The sequence below is a fragment of the Centruroides vittatus genome, unplaced genomic scaffold (genome assembly GCF_030686945.1).
Source record: "Centruroides vittatus isolate TY-2023 unplaced genomic scaffold, ASM3068694v2 scaffold_752, whole genome shotgun sequence".
Classification (NCBI taxonomy): Eukaryota; Metazoa; Arthropoda; class Arachnida; order Scorpiones; family Buthidae; genus Centruroides; species Centruroides vittatus.
The window spans coordinates 1,978,375-2,006,053 of NW_027122716.1; the positions used below are offsets into that span (position 1 = coordinate 1,978,375).

Here is a 27,679-nt window from a genome sequence, read left to right on the forward strand (position 1 = left end):
TATTTCCATCGATTGCTTTGTTTTTGGATAGAGATGATCCAAGTCTCTATGTTGGCAAGTGCAAGGATCATCTCTCCGTACATGGTCGATGCAAGGATTGCATCTCCTGTGGCTGGGAGGTGCAAAATAGTCAAAAATGATAATTTTAAGAAAACAATTTTAATAAATTTTAAAGTGAGCATTTTTGCAAGGATAAAACTAATCAGAGTAAAAAGCAATTAGAATGCAAGCAGCATTTTATTACAAACCAATGTATTTTATTTGTTGAAGTAAGAGAATGTTTTTGATCACTTTCAACGGTCGTCAGATTCTACATTCTGATAATGGCCTTTGAGAAAGGCCAAAGATGTTTGTTCAGAATAAAACAGCTGGATTTTTAAACATTTTTGTTTAGCTGAGATATTTTACAGCTGAATGGAGACCAAACAGATTGCTCTCTCATGAGGTAATGGAATTACACTCAGTGATATAACCAGTAATGGATTATAAAAGGAATTTTAGTAATTTTTAGTTAGGTCCATATAATGAGAACTGCTGTATGATGTTTCACTATCTTGCTATAGGGCTGTTTACAAGCTTTAATTGAACATCCATAGAATAACTCCTGCCAAAACAACAAATGTCACATTTGAACAGATGTAATTACTAAACTAACTTATATCACACTGAGAAAGTGCAGTTATGTTATTCTTCCTGGGTATCTGTAGAACTAATCTAAATCTAAACAGTGGTCAGCAACAGGGTTGACAGTAAAAAGAAACTAATAATAACAACATTTACCATAAAACATTCCCAGCATGAAGTGAAAATTGTTTTTATCAATTTCTCTCCCATATAATAATTTTTTTAAATATGCAGTAATAGTATATTATGCAATTTGTTTATAATATAAACAATTATGGCATGAATGGAAGTTTGACACATGAGCAGAGTGAGTGGACCAATTTCCACGAATACCATATTTGCTTATTATAAACAAATTTTCATACGGTATTTTATGGTTAGACTACACCTATAACACTATACTTATGGAAATCAAAATCATATATAAACCAGTGTTTGTGCATGGTATAGGTGCCACAAACACTGTATTTATACACGATTTTGAGTTCCATAAGTGTTATAGGTGTAGTCAACCACAAAACTTTTAATTTTTTAAAAGCAAAACTAATTCCAAATAAGTTCATCAAAAATTTTATAAGACTATTATTTTTTTTTATAAGATATAGATTATAAATATTCATTTACTCAATATGGAATATTTATAATGATTTAATTAGCTTAATTACAACATTTCTTAAATTAATTAAAAACTCATACCTGGTGGTGCAACCATGCGTTGCCACTTTTGAAACAGTGTGGTTTTAAGACAATCTCTAGGACTTAGAGCATATGCTTTGTGTCTTGACATAAGCTCTTGCATCGGTTCTAATATGACACACAGCTGAAAAGATTAGATATGACAAAATACTTATTTTATAATCTTAAAGTGATAAGAAATCACTTACATATATATTATTAAATAATTTGAAAAATATCCATATTATATTTTATCTCTATGCACATAGAATTGTAAAAAAACACTAATTTAAATATTTGAATAAAAGATATTATATAAATCTATATTAACATATAAAGCAAGAATGTTTTAAAATTCTTTCACTATTGGAAAGCTTATTCCTTTCAGATGAATATAAGCTATATACTATATTCATATAAAAAAAAAATGTACAAAAAAGATGTTTTTACCACAGGCATTTGTCTACTTCATTCAAGGTCAATCTACTTTACCACCTAGTGGGATTTTTTAAATTGATTATCTTATCTATTCAGCTTTGGGTATGAGGGAAACACGGACTACCATGAAACACTGACTCATCACTCCTCTCTGATTTCATCTCCTACCCCCAAACTCACAAACCTTTTCAATGATCTGGAGAAATTTTATACATGCTACTTTAAAACTTGGACCCTCATTCTTTCTCTTGATTTCATCCCCACAAATTACCAAATCCTTTGACTAACTTGACCAAATTTTGCATAGTTACTCTCTGCCAACGTTGAGCATTCTTTGCTAGTTAATTAATAAATTCATATTACTTTGAATGTAGAATTTATCTTAAAAATGTAAGTAATAAAGATAAATATCTAAAATACAAAGTAAAATATTTTATTATTATTATTCATGATAATCTAATATATGAATTCATATATAATGCAAAGTAAGGCAACAAATTTCTGCTGCAGTTGTTTTGGGAGCCTATGATAAGCTGAAATTTTTTTGACTGAAACTTTTACTGTCATATAGCGTGGAAGAACAGCTAAGTAAGTCAATTTAGTGAAAAGTGACAGCAAAAAAAAAAAAAAAAAAAATCTAGTAGGGCAGAGAAAGGGTTAAGAAATCAAAAATATCAATTAATTATTTGGAACAACTTATTGTTTATATTTTTTATTGTATTTGTTCAATATACTTACTCTGAGGTAGTTCAGTGTTGAATTTGTTAAACCTTGACGAGTAATATTTTTAGAAAGTTGTTCCAGCATAGCAGGATCTTGTTGTTGTGTCTGAAAAAGTATGATAAAATGTTATATCATCAAATAAATTTAATACAAATATTACATTTCAAACTTTTATTTAATTATAGCTGAAATAAATAATTTTATATGATTTCTGTATTTTATTTTGTTCTCTGTAATTAATTTTTACAAAACACACACACACAATAAATATTTGAAAGAAATTTGTTCACAAATGTATCTTTCAATCACTATAAATCAAAATATAAGTATGAATAAATGCATACAGCAAAAAAGTGTTTTATAATGATAAAAATTATTTTTAACATTTTGAAAAAAACAAAATACTTTAGTCATTAATGATTAAAGTTGAAATCTAATACACTAAACAATTACCAGTTTACATTGGGATAGTTTTTCGCAATTATTTGTAATCCAGTAATCCAGTAATTGTTTGGCTTATTAATAATAGATTGGGTTCTGAGATGTTTGTAAATGGTATCTAAAACTTTAAAACACTTTTAATAAAGATTCTGTTATATTAAAAGAAAAATAAAATTGATAACAAAACAAAAAAAGTTTGTCATTATCTTTATTTAATTTATTAGTAAATTATATGTTACAAACAATTGAAAATAATGAAGATTTACAAAACTTTCTAATAAAACAAGAACATCTTGATGTCATCGATTGATTTCAATGTTCCTGATGTTGGAACAGAAGGTACTTTTATCACTAATGTGTCACTTCGCAGGCTTTCTGCCAGCTCTAAAATGAAGGATCCACCATGGTCAAGTGGATAAAACCACTGAATATTTATAACACTGATAGTTGATCAGGGGTTCACATCTCACCAAGGGGCTGACTGTATATGCAACACTTGGTAAGGCACCTAACATCTAAATAAGATCCAGTTTTCCACAAAATGTCTTCCCAGGAGGCATTCTCTTGTAAGATTGTCCATGCAGCCTTATACAGGAAATTCTCATTAGTTTGAAATTCAGAGACAAAATAATAGCGACTTCAAATTATCAGAGATTTACATATTTCTGTAGAAAATGCCAGATAAGTTTTATAAAAAAATAAAGCATAATTCCCTGAAACATAGTCTGAATTATTTTTAAAGTGGCCCAAAAAATAGTAAGTCACCCAAATGTAGTAGAGCCTAGAACCTACAGATATCTCAATCTGTTACTTGTACTGTAATCTAATCTTGCAATCCCAAAAACCAGCTGTACTTTATGAGATAAGAAGAAAAAAGGGTAGTCCATATGTAAGGTGACATCTGAAAATGTGTTACTGTAAAAGCAAAACCATATTAACCAGAGTAGTTGTTCTTGGTCTATTGTTCATTTATAGCATGGAGGCACTTCAATCTAAACAAATGAGTTAACATATGCATATCACAGTTTGGACAGAACTTTTACTTCAAATTTCGAAGTAGCCGTATTTTGAACTAACTGAATTCCTTAGCATGTAAACCTCTATGTCCCTGTCGGGACAAAAATATAGTTACAAACTAATGGAATCTCGAACTATCTGAGTTTGAATAAATGAGGATTTCCTGTATCATCAATCCTGCTTGAATTTTCAGGTTTTACAACTCTCAAGCAATCCTATCTTTCAATTAGTTTACTTCTAAATTTGAAAGTTGCTAAATCTTTCAGATTCTTCTTCTAACCATGCTGACTTGCTGTAGAAGGACCAGGAGATGGCAAATTGATATCACTGTAATCATCTGACATTGTACTAGATGTATTCTCAATACCAGTCATTATAACTGTAATTGGCATTTTTAAGTAAACATGTATAATACTTGTTAATTAATAATAGTAGTAGTAATATAACCTGATATATACTTGTTAATTATTAAAAATATTGTCAAAATGTTTTAGGCACTCATTTTAGATAAAAAATAAAATCATGAAGGCAAAATTAAATTCAAGGAAGTGTTAAAATTTGAGCTTATAAAATCATGTTCCAGTCAAACTGATTAATATAGTGCTTCTAGTGTTAACATCAAACCAAAATCAAACACTTTGTTAGTACTAAAACAACCAAAATACAAACTAAAAACTAATAAAATACAAACTTTCAAAAGGAAACAACCCCAACCAACAATCATAAAACAAAGAAAATAAAATCTTAATTATTTATTGTGACATTAAAATTTACAGTCCAGCATTGTAACAATCATATTTTAATTTAAAAATTTATTAGGATTTCTGGTCCTAAGCTTTCTGCATCTAGCCTCAATTTTTATCTAACTCCATTCTAAAGAAACTTTTGAATTGAAATCACGTGACTTCTGATCCACACTGGAAGTTTGTATATAGTTAACCAGGGTCACCAGCTTTCTATATCTTTTGCTTTTTACCTATCTAACTTCATTCTTGAGATTAATGAAAGACAGACATACTTGTTCCTCAATAGGTCTTTTCCTGCTCTTCCTAGCACCGCGGTTCCCAACCGGTGGTCCACAAGAGCTAAAGTATGGTCCGCGAAAGATTTAAAACTTTTATTCATTTTAAATTATTATTCCCACATTGATACAAACTGAATTTAATTTTTACTAAAAATGTTATGTTTTCTATTATAATAGTACTGTGAACCATACGTCCTTTATTTAAGAGGACAGTCCTTTATTTCACTGCTCTGTCCTCTAACTTTATTTATTTTCTAAAATAGGCATTTTGTCCTTTATTTTGTAAAGTCAACACAAAGTTTAAAAATTTTTTTAAATAATATATTGAACAAGTTAGTTTCGTGTACACCATTACGACCAGTGTCGTGCATTGCTACGTAGAGCTTGGTAGTGCAGTGTGTCGCCAATTGAATGGCTCTTTGAAAGTACCAGGGGATGGACACTCTTATGGGAATTTTTGTGATAGTTTTTAACTGTCTAGTTGGTGGATAATACACTTGGAGCGTTGGTGAGCATTTGTCACCACTTGTCGGCAATCTGTGGAGGCTCGAGCATGTGACACTTTTACTATTGAGTTTCCCTTCTCTTTATAGTACACTCCTTTTCTCTGGACAGTACACACGTGGACCTCGCATCAGTTACTACACTTTTACGCAACGTTAATTAGTTACACAGGGACTGCATGTAAGTTTTTAGTCCATTATTTCTAATTTTTCGTAATTAAGTATTACTTAATTTATATTTTGTAGACCATTTATCATGGCACCCAAAAGAAAATGCATTTTCAATCAAACATCACAAGAAGAATTTTCATTTATTAAAAAAGGAATAACGAGATAGTGACGTCAAATGCAACAAATGTTTAGCCAGCTTTAATATTGCAAATAGTGGCAGATCAGCAATTACAAAACATATTCATACAGCAAAACACAAAGAAGCGGACATACAGACTTCAACAAACAAATCGTTAAACTCATTTTTCGTTAATAAAAATTCCGATGACAACCTAAAGGCTTTAGCACTAAAAGAGGCATCTTGGTGTTATCACTCAATACAACATAACTATTCATTTTGATCAAATGACTGCTCTTCTAAATTAATTAAGAAATGTTTTGAGGAAAAATATTCTTGTGCAAGAACGAAAACGGAAGCAATCATTTGTAATGTTTTCGCACCATATTCTTTTGAATCAATTAAAACTGACTTAAGCAAAACAAATTATATAACTATTTATTCGGATTGTTCGAATCATGGTAATACTAAATTGTGCACAATTCCGGTCAGATATTTTTTAGCCAATTGTGGTGTCAGAGTAAAAGTTTTGAATATAAATAATCTTTCTGGAGAAAGTTCAGATATATTAACAAATTCCATCAAGGAATCACTGTCAAAATTTGAAATTAGTAATAAATTTCTTGTTTTGTGTGCTGACAATACCAACAGCAATTTTGGTGGTTCCCAGAGAAAAGGAAAGAATATTGTTTTATTTAAAATGCAACAATCAAGTAAACATAAATTGATAGGAGTTAATTGTGCTTCCCACATATTGAACAATTGCATAAGCACTGCTGTAAATTGTCTTCCGATAGATATTAAAGTGACATTAGTAAAAATTTATTCACATTTCTATATTTACACAATACGAGTAGAAGATTTGAAAGAATACTGTGATGACGCAGAGGTTCAATATAAAAAGCTTCTTGGTTACAGCAAAACACGCTGGCTAACTCTTTTACCAGCTTTAGATAGAATTTTACAACTATTTAATCCATTAAAGTCATACTTTTTAAATCTGGAAAAATGTCCCACAATTCTAAAAACTTTTTCAATGAAACATATGTAAATATACTCAACAGTGAATTATTTAATGAAGTTTCGTGTGTAAAAAAAAATATGTCACAAACGCAAAGATCGACGCATGGCGATAGAATAACAAGCCCTGCCATCAAAGATGGGTTGAGATTTTTGAACATTTTACAGCAAAAGAAATTGCTTTCAAAAACATCTGTAAAATTGTAGAATTTTCTTCCTGTCCCTGGATCAAATGCCCTGTCAAGCGAATATTTTTATTGGTAAATAATATGTGGATAAATGAAAAAAACCCAGTTAAAAGTAAGCACATTAGAAGCATGTATTTCCGTCAAATACAACTTTCAAATGAACTGTATGGAATTTTATGACTTTTCAAAGTGTGAACCAGCGCTATCAAAAAAAATTAATTCTACTGAAAAGTATCAAAATTAATGTTATTTAAATTTTTACAATGTGTGTGTATGTGTAATAATTAAGATTGTTTAAAATTTTAATGTATGCATTGTTGTATGCTACTATTTTCATAATAAAGTTATAAACTTATGAATTTTATAAGGTATTTTTTTTATTTTCTTCGATATGTCCTTTATTTTCCCCAAAAAAATATGGTCACTGTAATTATAATAGTACTGTTAAAGCATGTTACTCTTGAGTCTAATGATTACTTATGTTAAAAGTTTTGATTAAAGTTTATTTTTAGATTGACACAGTTTATTTTTCTTAAATCTTGTAGTCCCTGCTAACAACAATGAAATCAAAGTGGTCCCTGGTCAAAAAAAGTTGGAAACCGCTGCCCTAGCACAAAAGAACCTATTGAGGAATGAGTAAGTGGCATCTATTAAAAGAATGTTAGAAACTATTCTGATTCAATAAATTCATAAATATTCTGATGGTAGTTCTGGTAAAAACTATTCATGCTACGGAGAGCACAAAAAGACCTATCACCAGGTAAGTCATCTGCCTCTTTGGAGTACTGAGAAATAACAATGATGTTATCCATAATTTTTCTCATTCAAACAGGTTATAACAATGAAATCTCTAGAACAGGGTAATTCGGTAGGACCAACAGTAGTGAACCAGAGGTCACCGGCAGATGACCCAAGATGGTGGTGGGAGATCCAGTTCTGCTGTAGCTGGAACTGTTGGAACTGATCCAAGTGTGGAACTGTTCCATCAGAACTGCTAAGCTGGATGGTTCCTTGAAATCATTACATAATGTTTAGTCCAATAGACTAAGCAATGACGAACATGGTTGTTGGTTACTAATAAAACAAATAATTACAAACTCTAATAAAATTATAAATTTTTAAAATATCTTTGTAAATTTAAAATACTCTAAACTAATTTGATTATTCCTAAAAGCCAATGGAACATTTTCATTAGTTCAGGTTCAAATTCAGATAAAGAATTCACCATTCCATGAAAAACAATATTCATAAAAGTACAGAATGAAGGACTCATTAGCAATTCTGTCCAAAACTGTCTTGACGCTCAGTGTGGAACTATTCTTCGTAGTTCCGAAAAGTAAATTTCCTGAAAATTTTGAGAAAAATCATGTTTCATGACACCACTGTTCAAAACACAAAAGTTTCTACAAAGGCTTTGTACAGATGGAACAATGCCACAAACAAACAAACTTACAAAATTTCTTGTCCTAAGAATTCTTTGATGTGCCTAGAAATGAATGTCCTTTGTGGAAAAAGTGTTTGTACGTACTGTATTTTTTATTATTTTTTATTAACTTACATGCTCTGTTACTATCGTCAATATTTTTGCTTCTAGTGTCTTCAGTAGAGGTGGGTAGTTCTGGTTGAAACTATTCCAAAGGAAGAACTGTTTCAACCAAAACTACCAACCTCTACTGAAGACACTAGAAGCAAAGATATTGACGATAATAACAGAGCAGGTAAGTTAATAAAAAATACAGTACGTACAAACACTTTTTCCACAAAGGACATTCATTTCTAGGCACATCAGAGAATTCTTAGGACAAGAAATTTTGTAAGTTTGTTTGTTTGTGGCATTGTTCCATCTGTGCAAAGCCTTTGTAGAAACCTTTGTGTTTTGAACAGTGGTGACATCAAATATGATCATTTTCTCAAAATTTTCAGAAAATTAACCTTTCTTTTTATTTATGAACTTTTTATGAACCCCTTCCATTAAATTTTATATAAAAATTCAAGCCCTCAAATTTCTTTCAGATAGCCATAAAATGTTCATGTTCATTTTAGCAAATGAATCATTTTAATTTATCACTTCTGATGTAAAACCTTATGAATGTAAAACCTAACCATGTAAAACCTTAAAAATCTTATTATTTCTGTTCTCATCTACTTTCTTTAAAATATAAATAAGACCTCTTGAAATACATTTTAAATGTTTTTATTACTTTCTATGTCATTTCAGATATTTTTTTAACCTTTGCAAATATTTCTGCAAAATACAATGGAACAAGTCTATATAAAAATGCATAAATAAAACAATATTTATTTTATTAAGAGAAGATAAAAAAGTGATAAAGTTCTTAATGCTGTGATAGAAGCAATTATTCAATGTAGACCTATATAGTGATCAACAATCACATGTACCAACATTTAACAAAATCATGTTAACTTTTCAAACCTATTTGATGTTTTAAGATAATCCAAGCATTGTTAGGTGTATAGTGGAACCTCACTTATCATATTTTAGATTAATTTATATGGGAAAAATTGTTTTGCTTAACGAGTGTTTCACATTACGAGTAAGATTCTGGAATGAATTATGCTCATTAAGTGAGGTTCCACTATCAGTTAGTTACATGTAATTCTTGTTGTTTAAGGTACTTCAGTTTAATTCCATATTCAATCTATTGCCAATTTTAGAAATGAAGATTTTATTAACATTATCTTCAGCAAATAAATAACTTTAAAAGAAATGAAAAAATGACAGAATGGCTTTAAAAGAAAAATATACCATTTGTGTTTAACACGTTGATTACCAAGTTAACTTGTAGTTGGCATTCTTTTATCAAATATAATCTACAAGTTATCTGGTAAAATGTGATCTTACCTTTAATGTTAGAAATAAACACATTTGTAACAAATAAATATAAATAATCATGACACCAACTGGGGACAACTCCTATGCCCATGGCCTAAGTACAACCTCCACAATGGCACTCAACAGCTAATGTTTTATCTGGTGAGGTCTATATATATGTGTGTGTAACAAACATTGAAAAGCTTGATAAGTATATAGAAATGTCACCAAATGATCACCTAAATAATTGGGCTATAATTCTGCTAAATTATCAGGTCAGTCCATAAGTCCATGCGCATTTTTATGACCTTGAGAAAAATCTTGTTTTGCTGTTAAACATGTCAGTCTAATGTGATAATTTTTACACTGAAGTGTTAAATTGGATCTCATTCATATAATACTGTTCAGAATTGTGAATATTTCAGTTGTTTATTTTCGTTAAAATGGAAGTAACCGATGAATATAAAAGACATGTTTTATACTTTTTATTCTTAAGTGGTGAGAATGCTACAAATGCAGCCAAAAAAATAAATACTGTACATAATCAAATTGTAATTAGTGCAAGGACTGCGCAGAAGTGGTTTGAAAGATTTAGAAACAATGATTTTAGTGTGGAGGATAAGGCTCGTACTGGAAGACCCGTTGACTTTGATGATGATGCTCTCTCTGCACTAGTTGAAGCAGAACCATCTTTAACAGTTGATGAAATTGTGGAACGTTTAAATTCATCCCATGGAACTGTTCATAGACACCTACAACAAATCAGAAAAGTTTCAAAGCTAGGAAAATGGATACCACATGAACTGTCAATAGCTAACAGACAACGTGTAAACATTTGCACGTCTCTTTTATCCTGTATTGCTTTAGAACCTTTTCTTGGTAGGCTGGTTACTGGAGACGAAAAATGGATCCTCTATAATAATGTGACGAGAAAAAGACAATGGATGGATCGCGACAAGCAGCCAAAACCGACCGCAAAAGGTGGGTTGCATCCAAAAAAAATTCTTTTGTCTGTTTAGTGGGATATGTCAGGTGTAATTCACTTTGAGCTGTTAGAACCTAATCAAACAGTTACAGCTCAAATGTATTGTGAGCAATTAGAGCGTTTAAATGAAAAATTGAAAAAAATCGACCGTCGTTAGTGAACAGAAAGCAGGTTCTCTTGCAGCATAACAATGCCAGACCACACACTGCAAAAATAACTGTACAGAAACATGAAAACTACAACTGAGAAATTTTACCTCATCCATCGTATTCGCCAGATATTGCTCCCAGTGATTATCATCTTTTTCGCAGTTTGCAGAATTTTTTAAAAGGGAAAACTTTTGAGGATGAGAACAATGTAAAAAAGGCTATTTCTGAATATTTTGATTCAAAACCGAAATCATTTTATGAAGACGGGATTAAAAAGCTACCATCAAGATGGCAAGAAATTGTACAAAATAATGGTGAATACATTATAGATTGAAATAAAATTTAATTAAAATTTTTTGCTGCTTTTTTTGTAGATAAAAATACGCATGAACTTATGGACTGACCTGATAATAATTAATACAAAGTAATTTGTTACTAGAGGTAGACATTCTATATACTTATCAAGCTTTGCAATGTTTGTTACACACACACACACACATATATATATATACCGTTTTATCTGGCGAGGTATATATATATCTCACCAGATAAAACGGTATATATATATATATATATACCTCGCCAGATAAAACGTTAGCTGTCTGAGTGACATTGTGGAGCTGTAAATATATAGACCACTCACCAAATAAACCATCACCAGTTCATAATCAAACAGAAAAAATTCTTGCTACAAACGTTTTCATCTATATGTAATAGACATCCTCAGGTATTGACAATATCGAACTAACAGCTAGTAGAATAGAATGTTTTTAAAAGTTCCAATTAACTACGTAATTCAAATACGTTGCCTTAAAATTTAAAATATGTGAAATATTTGAAACATATCCAAATAAATCAAATAATAGTTGGCATCTGAAATAAAGCTGAGAAATGAGATATGACACCAAAGAACAAAACAATTAAATAATAATAATACAAAGTACAGTGCCATTAAAACTCATGAAAATATTACGTTTAAAGATGTTTATTATTTTTTTTTTTAAACTCTTCCATACAAAGAGCTGGCTTATCCATACACATTGGACAGTAACAGCATGTTTTGAAACCTTTTTACTATTATGCATAATTGACACAACGTAATCAGGATAGTTCCCCAGTATCAAAATACCGAAAAATAACACTTCAAAATAACGAAATTTGCTTTCAGTTCTAATTCTATTTGCAATGTTTATCTCCAATCAAATATCTAACAGTTCTTCCTTCTATATTTCAGACCTTTTGTTGTTGAAATCAGTTATCTGATGGAAAAAGATGCATATATTATATATTATTATTTTCAGAATATGCAATGCAATTATTTTTGGTCAGCTGATGATTTTTCTTAATGCCAAATAATAATAAAGTATTTGATATGATTGACTTATGCCAGACAAACCATCATTATAATCTACAGTTATATTTGGTTTTATGCAAGCTGATCAAGCTATCTTGTAGTTAGTATATGAAGCAAAGAATTCTCTGGATAGGTCAACTATGAGATAACTTGTGTAGATTTGTCATTTGTCCTTGTCTTAAATTCACTACATGAATTCTGATAAGAGGAATAAATTTTTATTTTATTAGACAAAATCTAATAAAATAAAAAATTATTATTAAATTTGATGCATATCAGAATAAATTTGGAAAGTGTGCCATTGATTTGCGATCATTAATCAATGTCACACAATAAAAATAGAGATAATGTATAAATATCATTCACTACAGTTTTTTCTTGAATCAATTTTATATAATTTTTTTATCCTGTATAAATATAAAATGTATTATTTGAATTCTTATACAAAAAGAATTATTTATTACCAATACTACTTAATAATATAAAATTGCTATTTTTCAAAATCATAAATATAAATTGCAACCATATTACATTTTGTAGCAAAAAGTTTATTTAAATATTGATAGTTATAATACACAATTACGATATTTACATTTATTTTTAAAAAATAACCATAACTTAATGCAAATAAATATAAAAATCAAATAATTTTTTATTAAAATAGTAAATATACTTTAATTATTTAGTTATCATATTTTATAAATCATCAAATTTACCAGAATTGAACAATTACAACAATTTCATAATATAAATAATTGTTTTATAGATTATATCTTAAGTATAATGTCAACCTACAACAAGATATACTCATTAAGCATAAAATAAACTGTCTTTAGTGTTAACAGTTATAATTGACTCAAAATGTATGTATTTTGAGTCAATACATACTTTAATCATAAGCACTTTTGATAATTAACACTACTAACTACAAGATAGCTTGAAGATAATGGATTTTAAACATGCATATTTGTTAAGTTAAATAAATCTGGGTTTTATTTTATAGTAACACTTATTATTTAAGCAAGAAGCAAAAACTAAAAATTTTTTATACTCTTCATAATTCTTAAAAGAACAAATAAAATTTATCAAAATTTTTAATTATCTTAATATAACAAAAATTAAATCAACAACTTTACCGTTTATTAATGGAAATTTTGTCAAATTACATATTAAATTAGCAAATTTTTCAAAATTTTAACTATCATATTTCTTTGGACTGCAAAGATTAAACATTTAAATCAGTTTTTACCTGCAGAGCAATCAAACTTCTAGGAATTAACTCTCTGTGTTGCCTTGTTGCAAAATGCCAAGATTTTATCCTCATAAGATCATCAAATGTAAATTCCAATATTAATCGGCCTTCAGTACAGACCTAATAATTATTAATAATTTCGTACTAAATACTATTTATTCATCATTAAAAATAATAAATGCAAAATAACAATACTGTTTAAAACTTAATGTTGTACATAAACTATTTTTTAAAGCCAAACAATTGTCTGATTATATAGAGAGGTTTCATGTCGACGTCACGAGTGACGTCATGAGCATGTGCAATTGTCCAGTGCCATCTTTGTGACTTGTTTATGTCTCCTGTGTGTTCATGTGCACTTTAGCTGGAGTTCTTGTGTTGTTTATTCGTCCCGAATATCACTATGGTAATTTGTTGTGTAATTGGGTGTAATGCTAGTTCACTTAAGAACAAAGGAACATCATTTTTTAAAATTCCTGGCATTATTTGTCATCAAGGACCCAAAACTGAGGAGCTTTCACAACAAAGACAATCTGCATGGTTCTTGAGAATTAACTGGAAAAATTTCAATGCGGATAAAGTGAATATCAATACAAGAGTTTGTCAGAAACATTTCATTTCAGGTAAGCAACAATTAGATTACTAGTAATCAATAAATTAGATAAACTTTTGCATGAGTATCATAAAGTGCCTGCTTGTAATATACAGTAGAGTTAATATTAAAGTGTTAAGCAAAGATAATCGCTTAGCAGATGAAGAATTAGAAATGCATTTGAGCCAATTGTCCTTCCAGTCTAATTTACATAAATAAAATTGTGTATTTTTTAAGATATAAACCAATAATTTCCATTGTTATTTTACAAATAGCTAAGTTAGGTTATTTTGGTGAGCAACATTAACATTTCTTTAAGATGTTACTTCTTATAATGATTTTTTACATTAGTAACAAATAATCATTACATAGTAACCTTCAACTTGTTCCTGACAAATTCTTATTTATATATAACATACCATAATGATAAGTTCTTTTAATATTGTTTAATGTTAGTAATTTTACATACAGTATATTAATAATAATGATAATTTAATATTAAATTGTCATAATATATTATTTAAAAAGTTTTTTCACCCCAAAGGAAAACCTTCCTTATTGTACGATGAGTCATCATCAGACTGGATGCCAACATTATACATGAGGTATGAGAGTAGCCACAACCCAACTGCAAATCAGGAGCGTTATGAAAGAGTACATAATTGCAAGAGACAAAGAGTTGCCTTAGCAGCTGAAACTTCTAAGGCAACTGAAGCTTGCACCCAACCTTCTATTGTTAAAGATGTAGAGATCTCAACAACTGCAGAAGTGGAAGAAGCAGAGCCTTTAAAATCTAATACATGGGTACAAACTACATCTTTAGTTGAAACTGTCATTTCCCAGACTGAATTTAAGGATAAGGTTTTAGAAAGCTTGCAACATAAGTGTACAAACTTAAAAACTGAAGTATTATTATTAAAAAAAAAACATGTTTTTAATGAAGTTCTTTGAGGGTGATGACAACAAGGTTCATTTTTTTTACTAGACTCAGCAATTTTAAATTGCTTTCATTGGTGCTGAATGTTTATTGCAAACAAATTGATCCAAATTCCAGAAAATTTACTCCTTTTCAAGAGATGATAGTATGTTTAATGAGACTTTGCTTAAATTTAAGTTTGGAAGATTTGGCTTACAGATTTAATATTTCAAAGGCTACAACTCTTGATCTACAACAAAGTCAGACAAGCCGGCTTCGTATGGATCACCTTAACATAATGAAATTTTCTCTTCCTATAAAGCTACATCTGCATCTCGTCTGTTAGACTGCTAGAATAGTAAGCAAGAAAAGAATCTTTTTTAACTTTATCCATGATAATAGAACTGCAGTATTTTTATAAGTTTAAACTGAAAAAAAAAGGCAATGCCAACCTGAAAAACAGCAAGCTAAGCAAGCGAAACCAACCACAAAAATGGTAAAGGATGGAGCAAACGTGTGTTTTATCATGTGACATACGACCTTGAAACCTCTCTATTGAGCTATATTGCTACTACTATTATTATTAATTAAATGCTAAGTAATTTGGCACTAGAAACAGATGTTAGGCATCATCTCTTGATAAATTTAACAATTATAATTAAATTAATATTTTAATAAAGTCCAATATAACACAATACAACTTGAACCTCATACCAAATATCACATTAAAAAAATAAACAACACACTGAGTGCAGCATTAACAGTTTATTGTTCATCTGATGATGATAAACATAAGTTCATTGAAAGCATTAGCAAAAATAAAAAAAACTGTTCATTCGGTGTGTTTTCACTTTCTTTTTAGTCCAATATAATCTGGCAATCATTTGGCTTTAATATATAACTATCACATTTGGATCTTTATATAATATTTGTAAACTCTTCTTTATAAACATATTTTATTGTAGATTAATTAATGTACTTACCACAACAGCATTGTCTTTAGCAAGTTGTTCTTTCATAGGATCACTAGCATACTGACCACCCATTAATACCTTTTATAAAATAAAACATATAAAATGAAAATATTGATAGTAAATACAAAAAAGCTAAAGCAAGTAGTAAAGAAATAAAAATATTTAAGAAAGTTTATAATTACTGAAGAAAGTAAAAACTAATACTTTAATCAAATTCATCTAGGAAACAAAGTGATAATTACAGATATGTTGTACTAACCTTGTGTAGCTTTGCAGTTACTACTTAAAGACGTTTGTGTTATGTTTTTAAGTAGTAACTGCAAAGCTATACATGGTTAGTACAACAAATCTCTAATACTTTAAATAAAAACACACCAGTACACCAAACTGGTAAAACAACAAAAGTATTTAATATATAATGAATGCTTTCATCCATATCAACTGGACATCTTCGGGTTACATAAGTCTATTAGAGAAAAAAATACCAAATCGAATTTAGAACTCAAATGGAATTTTTAAACAGAATTTTTAAAGATTCAGACGTGCCGTATGTATAGAATGTATATCATAAAGAAAAAATGTTAATATTCTTATTTTATTAATTACATTTGATTAATAAACTTGATAGCATACAGAAGTAATTTACTATACTTTGAACCACACTCTCCACACCATTGATAAATTGTCCAATTCCCTGAAGTTGACAGCAGTCCAATTTTTCATGGCTTTATAAATTTCTAGAGACTCCAAGTATTTTAAACATGCCAGATCATTTCCATTTCAAGAGGCTTGGTGTAACTAGAAATTTTAGTTTCTTAAACAAAGTATGGTAAAGGGCACAATCCCTCCACATTCATTGCCCATTTTAAAATGTTAGAAAATATATAAATAAGAGGTATATTAAAAATTTATTTTCTTGTAAGAAAATTTAATATCAAACAAAAAAGAAAAATCATTCAAAACAATTGTACAAAATACTTATAAACAAAACAAAAATGATTAGTTATAACAAAGTAACAAAGATAAAAAAATGACAAAATTACAAATGCAAAATCATAATAAATATTTTTTCACTAGCAGATAAGCCCAGCATTGCTCAGGCAAAAAGTAACGATAGCAAAGATTAAGATTATTACAGCTTAATCTTTCCCTCTCCCCACAAGGGAAAATTTCAAAAAATCCCTTCTAAGTGTACATTCTTGTGACATGCCTTATTAAAATGCAATCAAAAGTGCAAAAAACTTCATCTAAAATAGTATAATAGAAGCAGAGTTATTCATGGTAAGCCTTAATCCTGTCCCTCTCCCTTTCGGGGGGAATTTCATGTGACATCTATATAATAGTAGATATATAAAAACAGGCACATATTCGAATGCAATATTGTGTCAAAATTTCAAAGCAATCGGCGAAGAACTTTCAGAGATTTAAGTTTTTGAACAAACGAACATTTACATTTTTATTTATATAAATTTCATATTATTATTATTATTAAACTTTATTATGTTAAATGTTAAATTTACATCTAAACTGTTTAATAGTTTTATTAATGTATTTTATGTCATAGGTTAACATGTTAAGTCATATACAGGTACTGTACAATACACTGCACTGGGAACACATGAAACAATGAATTAAATCTAACCAGCAAATCAATCCTTAAATAATACTTAAATGAGGTATATTTTTGTTAAAATATATCTTGTTTAAGTGGTGCCATTGGACAACTTATTGAATAACTAACTATAATCAGATCAATTGTTGAAGTGTGAAGTATTTCTAGTAAAAACAATAGTTCCATAAATAAAACAGCTGTAAAAATAAACAACTATTCATAACATTTTTGTTGTTGTTATTATTTGTATAATATATTGTCATACACACTCACTTCGTTTAACCTTAATATCCGGTATTTCTTGATCGTCCAAACAAACGTTTTCGTCCTCTCCGAGGACTGCCTCAGGTTATTCGAACAAAAGAATAAATTAGAGCAGGATTCCAATTTTTTTGAATTAATTTCTCGAGGAACTTTCAAAATATTCGAATATAATTTGACTATACGCGTGCGCTATGACGCGTTGCCTTTTTCGTATTCGTCACACACGTAACGCCACGCGTGCGACAGAGTGTTGCCGTCTTTGGTGTTTATGCATTTTCCAGTGCGTCCGGCCCTGTATATTTCTAGGGCCTCTAGGGCCCTGATGTCATCCGTTTGCAATGCTGAGTTTATCAATCTGGCGTTATTCAGGTCAGCGTGTATTTCTGGATCTGTGGCGTAGGTTGACAAGGCGGTGGTACACCGTTGATGGCTTATATCATACCTATGTTCTTTGACCCTTTGTTGGATTGATCTTTTCGTGGAGCCGATGTATACCAGTTCTTGCCCAACTCTGTCATCTCTTACTGGGATACTGTATACCCCCGGTGCTCTAAGAGGGTTCAGTTTGTCTTTGGCGTTGCGCAACAATTTGTAAACATCTTGTGACCTTTTGTATGCCACCTTGGTACCCGTTTTGGTTGCGATTTCTTTGTATAAGGTCTTTAATCGCTGGTTGTACTCGACTACTGCGTATCGGCTGGTCTGTTCCTGCAACCGATTACCGTGTGTATTTTGCGTATTTCTTGGTCTAGCATAGGTTCCTGCTAGCTTTCATATTAGACTTTTCTCGTATCCATGTGCTATCGCGATGCGCTCTATCCTTCGTAGCTCCCTCTTAGTATCTCTCATCTTGGAAGGGTGTGTATATGCCCTTCTAATCAAAGCCCGGAAGGCTGCAATTTTATACGTGTATGGGTCGGCTGATTTTGCTGGAATAAACCATGGGATGTAGCCCGGTTTATAGTATATACCAGTTTCAATTTCTCTTCCATTTAGTTTGACATCTATATCCAAGAAGTGGACAACTAAATATATTGATATAGATGTCAAACTAAATGGAAGAGAAATTGAAACTGGTATATACTATAAACCGGGCTACATCCCATGGTTTATTCCAGCAAAATCAGCCGACCCATACACGTATAAAATTGCAGCCTTCCGGGCTTTGATTAGAAGGGCATATACACACCCTTCCAAGATGAGAGATACTAAGAGGGAGCTACGAAGGATAGAGCGCATCGCGATAGCACATGGATACGAGAAAAGTCTAATATGAAAGCTAGCAGGAACCTATGCTAGACCAAGAAATACGCAAAATACACATGGTAATCGGTTGCAGGAACAGACCAGCCGATACGCAGTAGTCGAGTACAACCAGCGATTAAAGACCTTATACAAAGAAATCGCAACCAAAACGGGTACCAAGGTGGCATACAAAAGGTCACAAGATGTTTACAAATTGTTGCGCAACGCCAAAGACAAACTGAACCCTCTTAGAGCACCGGGGGTATACAGTATCCCAGTAAGAGATGACAGAGTTGGGCAAGAACTGGTATACATCGGCTCCACGAAAAGATCAATCCAACAAAGGGTCAAAGAACATAGGTATGATATAAGCCATCAACGGTGTACCACCGCCTTGTCAACCTACGCCACAGATCCAGAAATACACGCTGACCTGAATAACGCCAGATTGATAAACTCAGCATTGCAAACGGATGACATCAGGGCCCTAGAGGCCCTAGAAATATACAGGGCCGGACGCACTGGAAAATGCATAAACACCAAAGACGGCAACACTCTGTCGCACGCGTGGCGTTACGTGTGTGACGAATACGAAAAAGGCAACGCGTCATAGCGCACGCGTATAGTCAAATTATATTCGAATATTTTGAAAGTTCCTCGAGAAATTAATTCAAAAAAATTGGAATCCTGCTCTAATTTATTCTTTTGTTCGAATAACCTGAGGCAGTCCTCGGAGAGGACGAAAACGTTCGTTTGGACGATCAAGAAATACCGGATATTAAGGTTAAACGAAGTGAGTGTGTATTAAGTTAACCGGTATTTAAGTCAAGTAGATGTGGTATATTGTCATAATAGTGTAAAATGTTGTAATTTTGAAACAGTTCAAAATGATAAGTGTAATCAGAAAAAAAACTTTAAACTGTCTAAAATTAATAGTATACATTTATTTAAAATTAATCAATTCTAGTCAGAACAAACTCAAAAAGTATTAATATTTTTCTTATATAATTTAAAAATTCTCATATTTATGGGAGAGACTGATTTTACAGGGAACTGATTGGTACTCCTTATTCCATGTTAAGTGCAATTAATCAATGAAATTAAGCAATACAGTAGTTGTCACTGTATCGTCATGTTTATCTTTTGATCATTATTTATGTATTTTCTACATAATGAACAATACAACAGACTACAAAATAGAGTAATGCATTGCCAATATGACAACTTCACAAATTATTGATTATTATGATTACTTCAAAACAAATTGTTTTTATCTGTTCAATTTCATTAAAAAATAAATTGCCAATCATAAAATTTATAATTTTACCTTCACTTTTAATAGCTTAGCTGTAATTATTATGTTGTCAAGGATAAAGTGAGTAATGTTCCATTTACATAGATTCTGAATGCGATAACTCATTTTACAAAGCATATTATTTTTTTAGTGTGACAAAATGGAGTGACACATTTGACACTTTTACAGTGCAAATGAGAACTGACAATAATTTGAATATAATATGATCTTAATTTTATATTTTACAGTATGATCTTATTTTATTCAAAAGATATGTCAGCAAACAGAGTAAAATTAAATTTCACAGAGATATGTTTTACCCCAAACAGTCCAAGATTTATACAAACATTTGCCAGAGAAAAATGTTAAAATGCCTTTAAAATGTTTTATCTACATTTTTACTGTATAACTTTCTCAGAGCTTTTTAAACAAAACAGAATACTTTCTTTAGTCTAACTTTTTCAAATTACATTTGTTAAGCAAACAAAATTTTATTCATTTTCTATTTACAGAGTTTTGTAATTTCCTGTCTATAATTCTCAGTGACATATAATTCACAGGATGCAATTTTTTATTGACAGCAAAAGTTGTTTATCACCATATAATTTGTGTAAGTTTGTAACATTATTTATTTATTTCCCTTGGTGTATCAGCAATGAAATAATTCAATTTGTGGGAAGATTTAATAATTAAAAAAGTATTCTCAAATATCAAAAAGAAATTAAAAAATTCATTTTAAAATAATACAATTAAAGTTTTAAAATCTCAAAGTGTAACATACAGTCAGTTCAGATTTATTATTTTCCAATTTTCAACAGCCAAAACTGGTACATATTAATAGAAATATTTATGAAGTTTGAAAGAAACTTACAAATTGTTTTTTAACCAAAAACTAAGATAATGTTAAATTATAACAGATGAAATATTTTTCTATGACTTTTATAAATAGCTTTAACTCTACTGTGTAGAATTTAACAAACTTTTTTGGCATTCAATAACTTGAAACAATCAGAAAAAATAATTGACTTGATTATCTTTTGATAGAGCCAAATACCCAGACAACACCTTTCCCAGTACACATTGGCTTATAAGAACTATTAGATACCATACAGAACAAAACTTTTTAAATATCGTATCTTATAATATGCTTTGTGAATATGAGACTTTTTATATCTGACAACTTGTGAGGATTTTTGTCATAACCTACAATACGAGGTGCTTGTGAATCTGGGAACTGGTCAAGATAGTTAGGATGACTACTGTGGAGCTCCAGGAACTAGGACTGCTTAATAGTGTCTGTGTTTCTTGTATATTGTTTTAGATCCAGGTTATTGGCCAGGATCTAACAGAATACACAAGAGAGATATAGACACCATGCATAGTTTTAACAGTATGTTGTTTATAATTGTTATTAACTACTTGCTTTGAGATATGCAAATTTTGACCAAATTAAACAAGTATCTGATTACAGTAAGTGGTACATACATCTATTATAGCATTATAAATTTTATATTTAAGACTTTCTTTTTCATTCAATTTTAATGAAATTGCATGTTATTATCTTAGACTTAATCAATCCTTATGTTATATTTTATCGCTTATGTAATAGTTTTAAGAATTATGAAAGATCAACATCAAAAACAGATGTAATCTGTTACATAAAACAAATTAAACTTAATACCAATATAATTTTTTATATATGTATTTATATATTTTTCAAATATTGAAGGAGAAGAACAAAAGATGTGCATTTCAGATATACCTTTAAAGAACCATTAAGCACATTATTAATGCTATTAATGTTTACCTTATTATATATAGGTTTACCATGATGAGTTACCATTGTGCACAAATCACAATCCAATGTAATTGTAGTATTGTGAAAAGACTCCTTGGGATGTTTGAGACTAAAATACAGTTCCGTAACACCACCTTCAAATATGCTTCGGAAGTATCTTGGAATAAGTGTTCTTCCAATTGCTGTAATATAAAAGAAAATTCAAAGTGACTATGTATACAGAATGCTTTCTGAATAATAAAATTAGAAAATTATTGAAATATAAAAATAACAAACATGCTAAAAAACATACAATGCTTTTATATATATATAAATATATTTACAGGAAATCCTTGTTAGTTTGAAATTCAAGGGATGAAATAATCACAACTTTGAATTATCAAGTTTCAAATTATCCATGAATTACAATTTCTGTACAATATGCTAAATGCCATGTAATTGATGTAATTTATTAAGCAAACGGAATATGACTATGTATACAGAATGCTTTTATGTTAATTAATAATTAATAATAATAATATAAATAAAATTGAGGTAAACAGCACGTGTCTATTGAGAACCTCACAGATTGCCAGATAAATTTTATAAAAACTAAAGCTGAATTCCTTGAAATGTAACCCAAACTATTTTTAAAGTGGCTCAAAAAGTAGCTAGAGCCCTACAAATATCTCAATTTGCTACTTGTAGCTCAATCTTTCAATCTTGAATCCCAGTTGTATTTTATGAGATAAGAGGAAAAAAAGGGGTAGTCCATATGTAAGGTGACACCCCGAAAATATGTTACTGTAAAAGTGAGGCCACGTTAACCAGATTAGGGTTGTTCTTGGTTACTGTTATTTTATACCATGGAGGTACTTTGATACTTTGATCTAAATGAATGAATTAACATATGCATATCACAGTTCAGACTGAATTTTCCCTGAAATTTCAAAGTAGCCATATTTTGAACTAATCAAATTCCTTAACATGTAATTCTCTATATCCCCAGCCAGGATAAATGGTACAGTTACAAACTAACAGGATTTCAAATTATCCGAGTTTGAATTAAGAAAGATTTCCTGTATATATTATTATATATATATAAAATGATAATTATTTAATAAATTATATTGCTAATCAAAACTCAAATAAATACTGAAATTTTTCTTGAAGAAAAATTTTACCTTATATTCAACTGACTATTTTATTTTAATTATTAGAATTTTTATATTCTAACAATCTTTAAATATATTTATCTTTTCCTATTTGTTTAAAAACTAAACTTTTTCAAAAAATACATTTTGCTTTGGTTCCCCAGAAATACAACATTTACACAAGATTAAAAAAACGAAAATGTATCGTAAAATCTTAATTTTACTATTACAATAATCTATCGAATTTATCTATGATTATAGTTATTAATTAACTTTATTATAATAAGATAATTTTAGCACAATATAATAACTGATGTTAATGCTTAAAATTTTAAATGCAATAATTTTTCATAGAATGTATTTAAAAGATTTTTACTAAATGTACAAATTATTCTCAGTCAATTTAAACATGGATTAACAATTATTGATAAATATACTTTATCAATAAAATAAAACATTAGTTTTCTTTCTAATAGTTCATCTATTCTAATTTTATATTTCTTTATCATATATCAAAATAAATTACTATAATGTCACTATTATAAGTGTCTCAAAATGTTTATTGAATTGATGATGATAATCTTTTTACATTTTTATAAGTAAACAAAAAACTGTTTACTTTTTTATAGTTAATGATATTAAGCTTAAAATTTAATATTAAAAATCTGACATGGTGTGCATTCAACTGCATTCTAATCTATTTTACAGTTTTAATCATTGATGACATTACTCATTACTTTTATATTTAGACAAAATACTATTAAATTGTAAAATATGAAATGTAAAAGTATATAAATAATTAAACATGCTGTTTCAAATTTATATAATATAAAATTATTTCTCTTATTATTAAATTTAAAGTAGGTAGTTTCTACGAAAACAAAACTGGGTTCTCTGAAAAACTAAAAAAATCTAAATCTAAAATAAAAATTATTGTAGAAATCAATGTAAACTGACAGGATTGAAAGCTCAACTGACATGTAGCACGTGACCAGCTTACAACAAGCAATTGGCCCATAGACTTTACATGGCAAACTTTGAATATCTCAGCCAATAGATCAAATTTCAAAATTCCAGCTTTGTCATGACATTGGCCTTGCCAGGTTGTAGATATATGCAAAAAATCACATTTAGTGGTCACATAGCTGCTTTAAACTTCAATCACAGACAAAACACTTTCTGACTTCTGTAGAGATTTGCTCAATTATAGTACATAAATATTTTTTCATTTATGTATGTTTCATATATAAATTTAAAAATATTTTAAAAACCATAATTTCGTGCAGATAAATTATAAACAGATTAAGATAATATCTAATTACTTTATTGCACAACACTGAAAGAATCATACTATTATATGTCAATAAAGATGACCTACTGACAAAGGATTTAAGTACAAAATATCAAATTTACCTGATATCTAAAACTTAAAAAATGAACAATTTTGTTTGAGTCAGATTGATGTAATGTTAAATCCGGAGCCTGTTACCAGTGTAATGTAATGTTTTAATAATTGGAAAAAACTTCTTATAAATAAGTCTTACCAACTGTTGACCTTATAATGATTTAATAATTTATTAGCTATTACTTAATTTTAGATGTGTGTATATATATATATATATATCTCTAAGATAAAATAACTCCTGATAAAATTTTAATTTTTACTACTACAATCTGAACATACCATAAGTTATAAATTTGAATATTCTGAGAAAGAAATTTACAAAGTTTAAAATCTATGAAATTATTTATCAATTTCCAGATAACCATAATAACTGGCAAAATGTACTTTCACTCAATGTTAGAACTGAAGATTTAAACTCTAAAATCAGGTCATTCTATTTTTATATTTGTATGAAAGTAAAAGAAGAGAGACAATTGAAAATGGCATTAAAAAAATATTCTGAATGCTATTTTAACTATTGCTTTATTATTTTTGCTTTTACTTAAAATAATCAAATATAAAAAGCAAATTAGCTGTACTTTTTAGATTAAAGACAAACATATATCTGAAATCAAAATAAAATTCATTAAGGCTAAAACAATTATATAATTAAACTAGCTGTTACCTGTGACTTTTCCGCACAGATTTTGCAAGCAAACACCATTTACATTCAGTATTTCAACAACGATAGTATTTGTTATATAACACCTGCCACTGAGAATGATGAGAATTGCTGAAAACAGTTTGTTCAATTTTCAGCAATTCAAACAAAAAAAAATTGCATCTAAAATAGTAGAGTAGAAGCCGTTCTTCCGGTTAAGCCTTAATGCTCTCCCTCTCCCCTAATTTCAAAAATTCTCTTCTTAGTGTGCATTCCCGTGACGTATCCTAACTGTGTACCAAATTTCATCACTTTAGGTTCAGCGGTTTGCTCTGGGCAATGACGAATTAATCAGTCAGTCAGACAGGACAAGTAATTTTATATATATAGATATAATTATGATTTAAATAGAAAATTTTATTGTTGTTATACACAAAATGAAAATAACTTTTAGGTATATAAATTTTGTTCTCTGGAGTAAAATAAGGCATGATGCTTAAAATTAATTTTCATATTTATATACTTTTATTAAAGTTTTCTATGTTTTCTTATAATAGGTAAGATTTAAATTTATGATTTATGAACTAATTTCATAGAAAATATAACAAGACATATAATTTAATATAAGTATACATAACATTAAATAAGAGTGCCAAAGATATGACGATATATATTTTAATGAATTATTTAAATTTAATTATTGAATATACAAATTATTAAATCATTAAATATTTAACAAAATACAATACATCTTTTAGTTATTTAAAGAAATTTATTAGTAGCAGTATTAGTTTGTTGTTCTTTTCTGTTATACAAAACCCATAGAATAGGGAAAATTTAATTAAAAAATTTTTCAAGAAGTTTACCAATAATTTGATAATTTAGGAGATTTTATTATTGTTTATCTGTAAAGTTTTCTTCCATACAATAAATATATAAATGTCAATAAACAATAACTTACTGTAACGTTTTGGTCCATCTTCTAAACAAAATGTCAACGTTAAAGTTGCATCATCTTCAAAAAATTCTGTTGCAAATGCATCCCACCATAAATTGTCACTTTCCTGAAAATTAATTTTTATACATTTTTAATTACTTTTGCAAAAATCAGTTAAATTATTAAATTAATTTAAACTATTAAGTCATGGAGTCAACAATTGAAAACCGAGATAAAGAAAACAAAAACAATTATTGCACACAAAATATTTTTTCTATATAACTTATAAATTTATTTAATAATTCAAGTAAATACACTTCTAACCCAAAAATTAACTACACATGAAACAGTTAGCCTGTTAGTTACGGCTATAATTAAAAGGATCTTTCTCATCAAACCCTTTTAATTATAACAATAACTAAAAGGTTAACTGTTTCATGAAATTTATTTAAATTTATAAATTATCATATATATATTATAGAAATTAATTATGTTAAATTCATTTCTATAGTACTGTATATAATGTACAGTACTATAAGTGATGTAAAAGATTTGTATATTTAAATAAGATTAATATGTGACACAAAATAATCTTCTAACTATTAGCACTGGAGTGAATAATAAACAGCCACAAACAAAAACCTTTTTGCCAGCGTTGTACTCGACACAAAAACCAACTAACGTTTTCGTCCTCCACCAAGGCCTTCTTCAGGTTCTGAACTAAGTGGCATCCCCACTGGACCGCCAGAATGATGCTGCCCGAGTTATAAACATTTTACATATCATGTTTCACCCCTCCACCTGGCTCCATTAGAATTCCTCAAACAGGTACCTTTATGCATGCGTGATCGTCTCCCCGTCCTTAAAGTTGATACACGTGCCCCCAACGTTGGCTTTATAGATCTCCCAGACCTCCAGGTGACGAATGTGATTGATTTGAAATGCCTTCTAATTAATTTGGTGTTCCGGAAGTCTGCCTTAATTTTCAGGTGGTATGCCTGTTGTTTTTAAGATCAGATTGAGGCCTGGAAGATCTATAAAGCCAATGCTGGGGGCACCTGTTTCAATTTTAAGAACGGGGAGACAATCGCGCATGCATGGAGGTACACTACCTGTTTGTGGAATTTGAACGGAGCCAGGCGAAGAGGTGAAATGTGATATGTAAAATGTTTATAACTCGGGCAGCATCGTTCTGGCAGTCCAGTGGGGATGCCACTTAGTTCAGAACCTGAAGAAAGCCTTGGTGGAGGCCGAAAACATTAGTTGGTTTTTGTGTCAAGTACAACACTGGCAAAAAGGTTTTTGTTTGTGGCTGTTTATAATATGTGACACTATAGACTTAGTAAAAAATCAT

The 27,679-nt window shown here is 29.5% G+C and overlaps 1 protein-coding gene across 4 annotated transcripts in view; it reads right to left on the reverse strand.

The window, feature by feature from the left end:
* LOC136989690 (LIM domain-binding protein 2-like) overlaps window positions 1-27,679 on the reverse strand; it is a 118,933-nt gene that overhangs the window by 10,384 nt on the left and 80,870 nt on the right. For 3 of the 4 annotated variants that reach the window (XR_010882944.1, XM_067287909.1, XM_067287910.1), the window contains exons 4-9: window positions 26,350-26,452; window positions 22,220-22,392; window positions 16,007-16,075; window positions 13,513-13,635; window positions 2,476-2,565; window positions 1,321-1,444 (exon numbers count right to left, since the gene is read on the reverse strand). Coding sequence is in view for 3 of the 4 variants with exons in the window: in XM_067287909.1 (XP_067144010.1) it covers window positions 1,321-1,444; window positions 2,476-2,565; window positions 13,513-13,635; window positions 16,007-16,075; window positions 22,220-22,392; window positions 26,350-26,452 (682 nt within the window). In the remaining variant the exon portion in view is untranslated. The remainder of the gene's footprint in view (window positions 1-1,320; window positions 1,445-2,475; window positions 2,566-13,512; window positions 13,636-16,006; window positions 16,076-22,219; window positions 22,393-26,349; window positions 26,453-27,679) is intronic. The other variant, XM_067287912.1, reaches the window with a different exon arrangement.